General features: G+C 54.3%; 1 protein-coding gene across 1 annotated transcript in view; it reads right to left on the reverse strand.

Moving 5' to 3' along the window:
• Nucleotides 1-1,570: 1,570 nt before the first annotated feature.
• Nucleotides 1,571-13,035, reverse strand: part of ASTN2 (astrotactin 2) — a 360,893-nt gene continuing 349,428 nt past the window's right edge. Inside the window, exons 21-23 of the mRNA XM_075439778.1 lie at nucleotides 11,254-11,354; nucleotides 9,845-10,028; nucleotides 1,571-2,463 (exon numbers count right to left, since the gene is read on the reverse strand). Coding sequence (XP_075295893.1) covers nucleotides 2,226-2,463; nucleotides 9,845-10,028; nucleotides 11,254-11,354 — 523 coding nt within the window. The 3' untranslated portion in view covers nucleotides 1,571-2,225. The remainder of the gene's footprint in view (nucleotides 2,464-9,844; nucleotides 10,029-11,253; nucleotides 11,355-13,035) is intronic.

Raw genomic sequence — 13,035 nt, forward strand, 5'->3', positions numbered from 1 at the left:
GGGGACCCGTCCCGTGGCGACGGAGCCACCACCCATCTGCATCCCCACCTCCGAGGAGAGGTTTGGGGTCTTCCCTCCCCCAGCAGTGTACGTACCATGTCATGGCAGCACACAAAATGAGCAGCTCGGTGTCAAAAAGCCGTGCCAGAAACGCCAGTCCGGGCATCGGCCGGGACGCCTGGCACATCTGCACTTCCAGGGTTTCGCTGTGTTTTGTTTTACACCATAGCAAAGCTGAACAAATGCTGCCTCCCCTCCTCCCACACCAGCGTCTCCCGTCTCAGGAGCTGCAAGGTCTGCGAGCGGCTCCCAGTCCTGCTTCAGCCTGGCTGCGCACGGGGTGCCGAGAGCCCCCCGAGAGCAAAGCCCATGTTCGTCTGCAGGACGTCCCGCTCATCTTCACCCCCCCAACCCAGCGCCATGGCCGCCGGCCGCCTCCGAAGGGCAAAGGGATGGTTAATGGGCAGCAGCAGGGCTGGGGGCTGAGAGAGGTTTTAACACCCGGACATCGTGTTCCCTCCACAGCTCTCATGCTTGGGGCCGTGCAAGCCTCGGTGACACAGTGGCCATCGCCCAGACCCCGCAGTGTCACCGTTCTCTCCCTCTCCATCAGAAAAAGAGATTTAGCTTAGACATTAAGACCTCAGGCAAACCGCAGTGCTTTGGTGCTTGCTCCACGGGCAGCTACATCAAGGCAAAGCTTTCTGTGGACTCCTGAGGGACTCTGACCACGTCCTGGAGACCTTCCCAATGCGCAGCCTCAGCGTGGCTCGAGACAACTGAAGAGACATAACCAACGAGCCTGGGGCAAAAAAAAGCAGTTTGGGAGAAACGATCAGAACTATTTGAGTGGGTGCAACTCAGGCAAATAGGTATGGTCAAGAAGAAAAAGGTCTCTGGCTGAACGTCCTCCACAGCAAATCTGCACCTTTGGTTTTAAAACATTTTCATTCTTGAAACTCGCATCCTGCTTGTTTGCTTTTACATTAAAGGGTTAAATAACCTGACAAACTAAACAAAACTATTTGCTTTGGGCTGACTAAACCGATTCATTCAACCCACACTGTTCTTTTTTCCCCCTTCCAGGTTCATTGTTTTGCTTTGAAAAGAAAAATCAATAGCTTGAGCTGAGCTGATTTTTGTTTCCCCCCCCCCTCTCATCCTCCTGCACTTTTTGGTTTGGCTACCAGGCTGAGAAATCCATTACCCACAGGGATCCTGGGCCAGCCTAACCCACATCTGACAGTAAAAGAAACCAGATTCTCCATGTCTCTTAGCCCCTGGCTTCCTTCTTGGGCTTTCCCACACGTCTCCAGCTCCCACTGGGGCCGGTGGCCGAGCTGGGTGTCGCGGAGGGAGAGGACCCTACGCAAAGAGGCTGCGCTTTCCCCTCCTGTCCATGTGTCCAGCTCTTGGGGTCAGCGCCAGTCGCCAGATACGGTCGCTCATCTCAGCCACTTCCCGGCACGGGGACAGCCGTCGGCGCTGCCCTCTCCGGTCCGGAAACCCTCCGAACACCCAAGCAGCGGCGAGACGGTGTCGGGAAGAAACACCAAGGAGGCAGCGAAGATGGACTTAATATGAATCTTTAATGCACAGAACAAGCTGCCGGGAGCCTTGCGAACGAAGGCTGCGCGCGGAGCCGGCCCGTCGACTCGGAGCGGTACAAAAGCCCAGCTTGCCTGCAGCGTCCCGGCACCGGCATGGCATCCCCCTCTGGGAGCTTCGCCGGCCACCCACGCCACCTCCTCCTGCGTCCTCGGCCACCATGGCACCGGGGCCCCTCGCCCCACAGCTCCTGCCTGGCGGCAGGGCAGGCAGGGCAGGCAGGGAGGGGGTCACCCTGTGCCCAGCAGCTCCCCTCTGCCCAGCCCTGGCCTCCAGCGGGTATCTCCTCCTCCCAGGGTTTTGGAGAGTGTAGTCCAGGAAATTCAGTAAGAAAAGATTAAAAAGGAGAGGCTTTTATGCTGAGTCAAATTAGGTAATTTCTTTTTTTTTTTTCCTCTTGAAAAATTAAAAAAAAAAAGGAAAAGAAATTAAAGTCCAACTTGCTGATTTCTTGTTTCTCTGCTGTCTGTGTGAGAAAGTCCTGTTTGGCCTTGCTGTCCCCTTCCACCCCTCCGAACACCTCCCGACCCCAAACCCCACCAGCCACTCAGCACACCACGAGTCCTCGACTCCTCGGAGTCCCTTTGCCTCCCACAGCTCCAGGCCCGCACCTTCCCTCACCGCCCCTTGGACTCCCCGTACGTGTTGCGCAGCATGGAGACCATCTTCTCCTCGCACGTTACTTTGGTGTCCTTTAGGATGCTGTACCAGACCATGCCGGGCGGCCGGACTTCTTCGCTGCGGCAGAACAAGTAGGGCATGGTCTCGGTGCGGCTCTGGATGTAGGCACTGCGTAGCAGGGTCGAGCAGTGGCTGCTGACCTTCTCCAGTCTCCGCAGGATCAGGTGCGCCTTCCTGGAGGGACAAACAGAGAGGAAGACAGAGCAGGGCAGGCAATGCCAAGAGGACACCAGGAGCCAGGACTTCTGCGTTCCACCGCCAGCTCTGTCTCATGACAAGAACGGGCGAGAGCCATTGCCTAAGACATTGTCTTTCATTTTTCAAGTGGAGAGAAGCTCTGTTTTGCCCAAAAGTTCTGGGTATATCTACTATTTCACAGCTCCAGGTTAACAGGGCGGAGGGACCTCAGGTCTGACCCACTAGAGCAGTCCGGGTGCTCTGTGGACACTGTTTGCCCTTGGCTAGATGGTCCCCACCACCAGCGCATGTGCTGGCCCCCTTGGACTCTGGTGAGACCCCCAGCACCTTCCCGCTCCCGACCGGTGAGCCCAGCCCTCCCTTTCCTGTTCTCCCCAGTCTCCAGGAGGCAAATGGCCCAAAAGGACTGACACTAGACGAGCGAGGAATAAAAGCACAACACATTAAGACAAAACAAAATAAACCCGTAAGAAACCAAGAAACCCCTCGTGGGAGTCTGCAAAGTGCTAAATCAAACAAAGGGAGGGGAAGAGGGTTTACTTCAATGGTCTGAAAGTCTCAAGATCACAGATTATTTCCTCTCCCTCTGGTGCCACAGGAAAGCTCTGGATTCGGGGCTAGGGGATTTCGCAGTTCCTGCAGGAATGTAAATTCCCGATAATGAGATGTCAGGGCAGCGCTGTCAGTCAGCGAGGCATAAACATGGGGATTATTTGATTATGAAAGCTGAGAGGTGTTGCAGCCCGGGCTGTGAGCTCCCAGCCAGGGGGAGCACCGGGAGCCCGATGCAGCCACACACCCGCAGGCAAGGGATGGGATGGGATGGGATGGGATGGGATGGGATGGGATGGGATGGGATGGGATGGGATGGGATGGGATGGGATGGGATGGGATGGGATGGGATGGGATGGGAGGCCAGGAAGGGCTGGCCAGGGTCATCCCAGTGCCGGAGCAGAAGGCAGAGATGGCGGAAGGAGGCAAAAGAGCATTCCAGCATCCCCAGCCAGCTACGGACCTCTCCCTCTGGAGTGGGAAGACTGGACGACAGGCTGTAGGAAACCACTGCTCCTCCCGGGCTGCACCTGGAAAACTTTGCCACTCCTCCCCGGGCATGACGGGCTCAAGGTCAGCTTTCCAGGGGAAGGGAAGAGCAAAGAGAGTTGGCCCTTCTTGGACAACTCTACATGGTACCGATGTATCGATTTAGTCTATAAAGACAAGCCTGATTAGGCAATTTGAGCCTTGTTAGCTAGACACACAGACACGTAAAAATGATGTCATGGGCTGAGCTGTGCCCAGCTCTGACAGAATACCTTGACTCATGCTACTCTCCATAGCAGCCACGTGAGCTTCTACAGCATCTGGTGCTCCCACTGCGCATCAAGACCTGACATGCTGCCAAGAACAGGTCCTTCGTTGCTGGATGCCTGCCGCGAAGGGGTTATGAAATTCTACGACGGCATTAGATGCTCTCAGTAAAGACTGATTGATTAAAGACAAGCTCAGCAGCAAATCAAAGTCTGCAGTGACTGTCACTACAGTCAACAAACTTCAGCAAATCACAGTCAGTGGTGCTGGAAGGGACCAACAGGCATCGCCTGTGCCATTTCCTTTCTGGGATCAACCTGCCCTGAGGAGGATCTGTCTAACCTGCTCTGAGAGCCAAGAGTCGGCAACCCTTCCCGTGCTCACCTAGCCTAATGCTGAGAAATTGTTTCATAACATCTGCGCTGATTCTCCCTTTTTCTTCAGGGACCGCTGAGCAAGCACAGGACGGACTTCCATGTGAGCTGACGGTGCTCAGGAGGAGAGCATTTAGCCAGAACACCCTCCCCCTCGAAAAGGGTCACCTCTCCACAGCCATAGCTCCATGGTCATCCTCATTTATTGTAAGTCATCTCTGCAGCCAAAAGGGGGTATTGCCACTTGCCTGGCCTGTCCCTGCCCATTTGCTTGTGCTGGCACAGGTGTCCATGGGCCAACACAGGGAAGTTGTCCATTCAAAGGCCAACTAAGCAACCCACGGAGTTTCCCTCAGACTGGTTCCCACTCTAGCTCACCACAGGCCTTTCCCAGCCAGAGCAAGAGGGGACTGACAATGAGTGGCCACGACCAGCGCTTGAGGCAAACCCCAGAGATGGCTGATGACGACTTGGCGCTAACCTAGACATGGGGTGGACGTACCCATGCCTGCTGCCCAAGCTCTTCTCTTCCTCTCCTCCGTTCGCACCACTTCACCTTCCTCCTCCCCTCCATGGCTTTTTTACCCACCTCTCAATTCTCCCCTGCACAACCTGCTCATTCCTTCACCCCCATCTCCCTTGGCCTTCTCTACTTTCCCATTTTCATTACTTGCTCCACCACACTTCCAAGATCTTCCGGATTTTGCTAAAAATCACCATGTTGTCCTTGCTTCCTGATACATACTCTCTTATCCAGGCATACATTCCCATGTGTAAGGAGCAGTTTGAGGTGGCAAGAAGTGCAGGAGTCAACCCATCCAGACCTGCTGATGCCTCGTGTGCCATGCTCCCCGTGGAGCTGGTCTCCACACACACGCTACATCTGCAGTTGGGCTTGGTGCAGTCGGTCCCAGGAAAGTGTGGATGTTTAAGGGTGGGATGCAGCATTTGATGGGTTGGCCCTATGAGGATGCTGAAACACTGCACCGTGGTCAAGAAGGAGACAGGGTGATGGGGAGGGAGGGAATCAGGCCCTCACTTTCAGTGTCCGGTGCCAAAGCCCCAGTTTTGATGGGTTTTACCACCTTGAGTCATTTATTTTAGTGGAGTAATGAAGTCATGTGTAAATGTTAGATTTAGCTTTCGGCTGTCAGCTGTTCCCTCTTAAAAAAAATAAGGAAAAAGAGAGACAGAGCAGGCGAGGGGAGGGGTGAGAAAGAGAGAGAGGCTTTCTGGTGCAGGCTGGTAATAAATTATAGGAGCAGTTCTTAGGCTGCCAATTTAACACCATAAATCAAGCCCTGGGTATTACCCAAGTGCTCCCTGCGGAGGGCTGTCGGGTCAGCACGACCACCTTTTCAAATACTGGAAATGAAATCTTCCTAAATGCTGACCAACCTCATCCCTGCCAGAAACGGTAATTTATTGCCTTATTAAAGGGCAGGAATCGGGAGGGGACAGCAGGGGAGCGCGCTAGGGGGGATGCCTGTGGCCAGACCCCGAGCTCTCAGCCCCAAAAGGGATGGAGCAACCCCCCTCCCTTCGTCCCACAGCCCAGATGGGGGGTGCCCGGCGTTGGGGTGAGCCAGGGTGCCCTCCCACCTGCCACGGGCCCACCGCAGGGGACGTTGTTTTCAAGTTGGCGCCAACCAGGGACTGATTTTGGTCTCCACTCAAGTGACGGATTTTGGAGGTCACAGCCGCAGTCATAAATGATGAAGAGGGGGATTTAAAAATAGTGACAGCTCTAGGCGGCTGCTTCCGTCCGCGGTGCCTCGTGGCAGGGCAGGGGGGAGGAAAGGGGAGCGGGACTGGTATCTGCTGCCGGGGCAGAAGCAGCCCCCAGTGCAAGGGAGTGTGGTGCAGCGATTGCACAGGGGACAGGGTACTGAGGTCCCTGGTTGCCAGAGCCCCAGCTCTGCAGGGACGGGCCCAAGAGCAGGAGATATGTTACCTCCTGCTCTGCCCAGCCCCGGGCGTGCTCCGCAGGGACATTTGTCCCCCAGCCACACAGGGGACACAGGGGACAGCCGTCACTCACCTCGATGACTGGTGTGGGATGAGAGCACATCCAGAGCCAGCAGAACCCTGCCCTATCTCACCACGGAGGAAGGTGCTAAAGGAGAACAGACCAGCACAAAGAAGCAAAGAAGAAATGATACCTGGGCTGGAGCAAAAGATGAGCTTCCCAGGACTGCTGCCGGGAGAGGGTGGCTGCCTGGCTGCTGCCTTCCCACATGGGGTGATTTTGTCATAAATTCAGATTTTTCCACTCTACTGAGAACTGACCTGGGTCTTTCAGACCCTTGTCTGCAAGGACAGTGAGTCCAGGACTCGATGGCCTCTTATCACAGCCTCCCATCAGTACATTGCATTCCCCCTCGGCACCAGAAGCAGCTGCTCTGGAGACGCACCCCGGCTCCGGCGGCTGTCCCGGCCGCGCGACTCGCTCGAGCAACGGAGAGGCTGCGAGCCCTGGGCTGATGCCACATCCTGACCCTGCCACTCCTGGTAGCCACAAGCAGGGGCACGGAAGGAAGATTTTAACTTCGTTATTTGTCCTGCCTCCTCCTAGAAGCTAGGCTCTGTTTGCAGTGGTCAAAAGAATTGTCCTGAAAACAGAGTAAGAGAAAATCATAGAGAAATCGCCCCGTCGCTGTGTCAGGAAGCACTCCCACTGCACAGATCCAAAGGTCTGAATGCACAGTAGCGTAAACCTTCACTGGGTTAGACAGATTCTGCTGTTTTGTTGGAACAAATTAACTCTGTGAGATTCGCTTGGTGTCTGTAAGAGGAATGGGGGGAGCAGAAAAGGGGTTGTTGTTGCTAAAGGAGACTAGCAGGATGAGGCAAGCCAGGTGCCAAGATGTTGCTGACCACAGAAAGTCCTGGTTTAGGGCCACCTATGAGCTAAGTTTTTAATGTCTCCTTAATGTAAACCGTCTGGTTGGGACATCTGGCTGTCAGTGTGCCTTCTCGCAAGCAGCTGTTTGCAGTAACCTGTGGCTTTCATGGAAACTGGGCTCACGAGGACTCCAGTGTGATGTATTTATTACACGGAGGCAATCAACTTCCCTCTTGTCGCTCAGTTTTATGAGCGAACATTTACCGTGAAGCCGAGGCTCATCTGATAAACATTTCAAGGTACGAAAATGAACGTCCCCCTGGGAAGGAGAACAGTCCGTCAATTAAAATCGTGTTACGAGATGGCCTCCCTTGGCAAAGCCTCACTCGCCTCCTGCTACGTCAGTGCCTCCGTTTCTGTCCAAGCTCCCCGAGCAGCACGGCTGGACGGCAGAGCTCCGCGCTTGTCAAGAGCCTGGCACCGGCTGCCGCGGCATTTATAGATGCTTCCCCTTGGCCGCAAGTCACATATTTCTCAAGTACATAACAGGGGCATACGAGCGCTGCTAGAAGCTCATCTGGCTTGCTGAGGAACACAGACAGCAGCCGAACTGACCACTGACTCCAGATGTAGCTTGCTACAGAGTCGAGCAATACGGGCAATTTAAATGTCACCTTGCAAATGTCACAGCTTGATGCAGGTATCGCGTTAGATAGCATCCTTCAGTAAGTGTGGTGGATCTCAAGAAACGGAGGAAATGAGGATGTGTACAAGAGGCTGATGGTTCCCAGGGATTTAGAGAGAGAGGAACAATGGAAAAGGACAAAGAAGTCTGCAGAGCCATCGAAGGAGGAAGGCAGTGGGAAGGATGAGAGGGCCTCTGTGCCAGAGGCTAAGGAACTACCAAAGGAACTACGACCAAGGTCATCTCCGGAGGAGGGGAAGCCCCAGGCCAGCCTGGATCTATGTCCAGGAGGGGTATAAACTGTTGTGAGGAGCTGTCATCCTGGTGTTATGGACAGAACCTCAGCCATGTCCAACAAGCAGATAGGAGCAGGGGGGAGAGAAGGAAAATCTTCTCCAGTTATTCATGGAGTGCAGGACCCCATTCCTCCATCTTCCTCTGCTCCAGCTCCTCAGAGAACAACACATTCGATGAGGACGCTGGATGAACCGTGTCTCTAAAAGCTTCAAAGCAGGTCAAGGCTATTTGAATCCCATAAGAAATCTCAAGATGTCCCAAGGGATACAGCTACTCCTGAGCATTTCTTGCCGAGTGTTTCCCAAGGGGCTGGGTGGCAACCCGGCCTTTGCTGGGACACTGCCAGCCCGCTGGACGCAGTCCATGGACCTGCTCTTCCTGAGCTGCAATCCCTTAGTGTCTTCCATCCCTTTCACTGTACGCCAGGGGTTTGCAGATGCAGCCTCTCTGGAAAGGTTGCTCTTTATACTCCCAGAAACAATTCTCCCCCAGCCCTTCTCAGAGCATGAAATGTTATAGTGAAAATATTTCTGGCACAAAGCTGTATACAGGTAACAGATGAGGTACTGTGCACTGCCTGCCATCCTTGCATGGTGTCAGGGGCACCAGAGGGCTAAAACTTAGGAGGACCTTTCTAGCGCCTACATCAGCAAGGTGAATTGTTCTTTTGGGAGAGAGGGAAGGTGGAAAAGGGAATTTTGGACATATTTACAGTTTGTATGGCAACCATATACCACTGTGAGAATAAATACATGTCAAGTCAGACAGATAGATAAATAAATAGAAGGAAATGTCCATGAAACATACTATTTAGAAGACCCAAGTTTACCGCATCTAGATTGCTCAGTCGTTGACCCCTCTGATGGTATCAAACAGTCAATCTACAGACAAAAATAACAATCTGTTCTCCAGCACCTCAGCTCTGCCCTTCCAGGGGCTCAAAACTGTTTTTGCATACGAATAATCCCCCTGCAGCAGGGTGTCTGCATTGCCACACACATTCCCAACCGCACGAGGAGGCCCAAAGCCACACCTGGGGCGAACGGTCCTCTCCGCAACTGTCCACGGGGAGCATCGTCTAGGTGTGGAGGAAGCTAGCCCAAATGGAGGATGGCAGAACGGATCTGTCCTGGGTGCAGAATCCGTCCCACCATGGGGGGGGTCGGTCCTGGAGGTCACATCATGTTCCTTGATATCAGTGGGCTCCACCAAAAAATGCTCAGAAGTGATTCTGCTGCTCCTCGTCGCCTGCACAAATACTACAATACGGGGATGGACTTGCCCTTTAGTCCTCAGACACCTCCGAGGAATACCCCTGCCTCTGTAGTGCAGCTCTTGATCCCTGCTGCTTCTCGCTGTACACACCACTCAACACATACGTACCCGCTGCATTTTTGCTTCCTTCCCTTAGCCACCCTTTCCAGCCGTCCACCCTGCAATTAATCAGGGCATCTTTGAACCCAAGGGCAGCCATGGTCTCATTTACCATGGCTCTACAACCGCAGAGGATCTGAGTTGGTTCTGGTTTACACTCTGTCCCAGGCCTAACTTACACCCTTTGCCCCTCAACCCCCAGCTTTTCCAGTGCACCCAGCTCATCTGCAGTATCTAGATGTCACATAAGCATTCATCCAGAGATCACCCAGCTGCTAGATGTCCCATAACTATTCACCCAAAGACCGAGTGGGACTGGGTGGTCCTAGCGAATGGCAGGACAGCTCGGTGAACACCAAAAGGGGACTCCTCTCAGCTCCGAGGAGAAGGCAATGAGGGCCACATCCACAGTGGCCAAGCAGAGGGGTGCTCCAGGCAGCAGGGCAGGGGAGGATGCAGGGAAGGGACAGGTACCTGGGCCCCAGCTCATCCTCACTGCGCCAGACGAAGTCTCCAAACTTCTCATAGTGGGAGTTGTAGTGGTGCTGGACTCGGAAGAGCATGGAAGCGGAGACCTCCATCAGCGTGTTATAGGCCGTCTGCTGCTCCTTCCCACTGGTGTAGCCGTTGTAGAGGTTGTAGATTTTGTCAGCTATCTCTGGAAGGGATCAGGGGACAGGATTAATGAACAGCCAGAAGGTGCCAACACAGGAGGAGGAGGAGGAGCGAAGCCCTTGGCAGGGTTGGCAGGAGAGGCGGGCATCTGGGACGGCTGCCAGTCCCTCGGGGCTGCCTGTAGCAGGGTTTAGCGACCTGGGGAGCATTTTGCAATTCCTCAGGCTGAGCCTGCAGTGAGTGCCCTGCATGAGTGGAGCAGCCCCAAGGACTCCAGCGATACTCCACGAAGGAACGGCAGAAGGAGAGGAGGAGAGCTGCCAGCACAGGCAGACGCAGTCTTGTCCTCCTAGGTAGGGCAGGCAAGCTCTTCCCTAATCTACCAAAAATTAAAATGAAGGTAAAGGGTAGGAAAAATATGACGCCGGTGATAGCAAGACGGTACTTGAGCCAGAGATACAGCACATCACCATTGTGGGTACCTACTAAAGCCGCTCAGGTATATTCAGCAAGAGGGTGCACTCTCTGCTGTAGAAAAAGATCTCTTTTTGGAAATGAAAAATGCACAAAATCCCATTTCCTTCCTTTTCTTTAGTTTTCCCTTTGTTCATTTTCCCTGGGAATCCTTAGCAATAACACGAAACAAAGCATTAATAAAAACTTTCGTTGGTGTGCTTTTCAAAATAGAAAGCAAGCAAGAAAAGAAGTAACCTGCCTTTCACCCAGAGGACTCTTTCTAGACTTGAACGCAGCAAAGCGCTCTGGGCATAAGAACCAATGGGACTGGTTTCAAAACTGGAAAATGCAAATGTGCAAACGTGGTTGGGCTTTTATCGGTGTTTCTGTTTCAGAACCGACCCAGCTGCCGCCAGCATCCTTCCAAACACCCGGAGCTGAGTGTCCTGCACCCCGGCACGGCGAGGGCTGCCCCTCTCGCTTCTGCAAGCAGAGATCGCTCCTTTTCCAGGGGCTGTGTGTCAGCGGCATGTCAGCGGCTCCCACGGCGGGGAACGATGCCGTGGCACTGCGTGGCACAGGACCACGGCAGCCACCACCTCCCCAGCCGAGGGGACTTTGCGTCTGGACACTCTTGCAATCTGTCACCCTTCCTCAGACCAACGTCCCCGAGCCCACGGGTGAACGGACAGGAGCCTTCACACTGGGAGAGGAGGGACTGGAGGGGCTTGCAGGAGTACAGCGAACACAGGAAAAGCAAAATTAGCAGGAAAAGTCTTCTGTTGTGGAAAACGAGGTGCCTGAACACTGACCTTCTGCCTTGCTGTCGTCTACCAGCGGGCAGGCTGTCCTCAGGGTGACCGTGCTCAGCTCTGAGTGTCTCCCTCGCGTATCCACCGCGTAGAGGGTAAACCTGGAAGGCAGGAAGGAAAAGGAAAATAAAGTCTTTATCTCTCAGTCCCACACCGACAGGTTGTTATGGGAACCGGCCTTCACAAGACGAAGGAAAAATGTGGTCCAGGCTCCTGTCAGTCAGTTTTGGCATCTCAAGGAGCTGTGAGATGATCTCGGGCTCAGACCAGGAGAGCACCCAGGGAAAGGAGCCAGGGCCGGGGGACAGGCCACCGCGTCCCCACACAGCATCTGCGGAGCGGAGCTGCCTCTCCCCGCGCCATCCCGGGGAGCCGTGCGGGGCTGTGCCCTGCAGCTGCCTGACTGCAAGAGGCTGCAAACGTCTCGGGGGTTGCTTCGCCAGGCACAGACGCAAACATTATAAAGCTGTGGTGTTTGCAAGCTGGGCTCCTCTCTGGCCCTCCTGAGAGCAGAGCATTAATTCCTGCCGTAAGCTGACCAGTGGCAGCTCGTACACATCCTGCGAACCATAGAATGATCTGGCTTGGAAGGGACCTTAAAGATCATCTGGTTCCAAGCCCCCTGCCATGAGCAGGGACCCCTTCCACCAGCCCAGGGTGCTCAGAGCTCCATCCAACCTGGCCTTGAACCCTGCCAGGGAGGGGGAAGCCACAGCTTCTCTGGCCAACCTGTTCCAGTGCCTCACCACCCTCATGGGGAAGAATTTCTTCCTAACATCTGATCTAAATCTGCCCTCTTTTAGTTTGCAGCCATTCCCCCTTGTCCTATCACTACACACCCTTGTGCAAAGCCCCTCTCCATCCTTCCTGTAGGCCCCTTCAGGTACTGCAAGGTTGCTCTAAGGTCACCCCGGCTGGCGAACGGCCCTTGAGGTTGTTTTCACTCTCATTTCCTCACCAGGGTGGGGCTGGTCAAAGGATGGGAATGATAATTTCACACTTGAAGCTAATGGAGACCATCTGACAGTAAAACACGGCTTTTGCGCCGGACACAGCACTGAATCAACAGGCTGTGGCTGCATGGGACGTCCCAGGATGCTGAGCGCAGGGTCCTGGTCAGAACAGCAAAGCTCCAAAATGCGAATGCTTCTTTGCAGCAGGGGCGACAATCTTCCGTCCACTCCCCCAAAAGGCATTGGTTCATATTTCTTCACTCCGAGCCAGGGATGGAAACTCGAGCTGGCTTTGACAAAGTGCAGGAGCTGGCGTGAACCCCTCGGAGGTCTGAGATGCCTGGTGGTGGGGTGCCCAGCTCCCGAGAAATAACCCAGCCCCGCTCCTTATCCTAAGGTAAAGCCGAGCAGCTCTCGCAACTGAGTACAAAGAGTACCATAAAAGCAGCTGAAGCTTAAATGGGATTGAGACCCTGAGGTATGTTTACTTAAGGAATAGTCCTACCTCCTTAGCATCCTTAACGGGCACAGAAGCAATGCCTCCCTTTTCCTCACCCCACGCACCAGCACCGCCAGCCCCCCTCTCCTGCCCGCGGGCCCTGCGCACCCCACACGTGGCTGATAAGAGCTGACGTTTGCACAGTAGCAATTCCCAGCACAGGACATCTTCTCTCCGAGCAATTAGCGTTAGTTCCTTAACAATACTTGCTGCCTAAAAGGCTGCCAGCAGCCTGCCAAGGAAGCCACTTGTGTGTAGGGCCAACTCCCATTTTCCCAAAGCTGGGGCATGCAGGGGACGCACACGCTGAGCTCACCCAAGGAGATGCTA

The sequence above is a fragment of the Opisthocomus hoazin genome, chromosome 19 (genome assembly GCF_030867145.1).
Source record: "Opisthocomus hoazin isolate bOpiHoa1 chromosome 19, bOpiHoa1.hap1, whole genome shotgun sequence".
Taxonomy (NCBI): Eukaryota; Metazoa; Chordata; class Aves; order Opisthocomiformes; family Opisthocomidae; genus Opisthocomus; species Opisthocomus hoazin.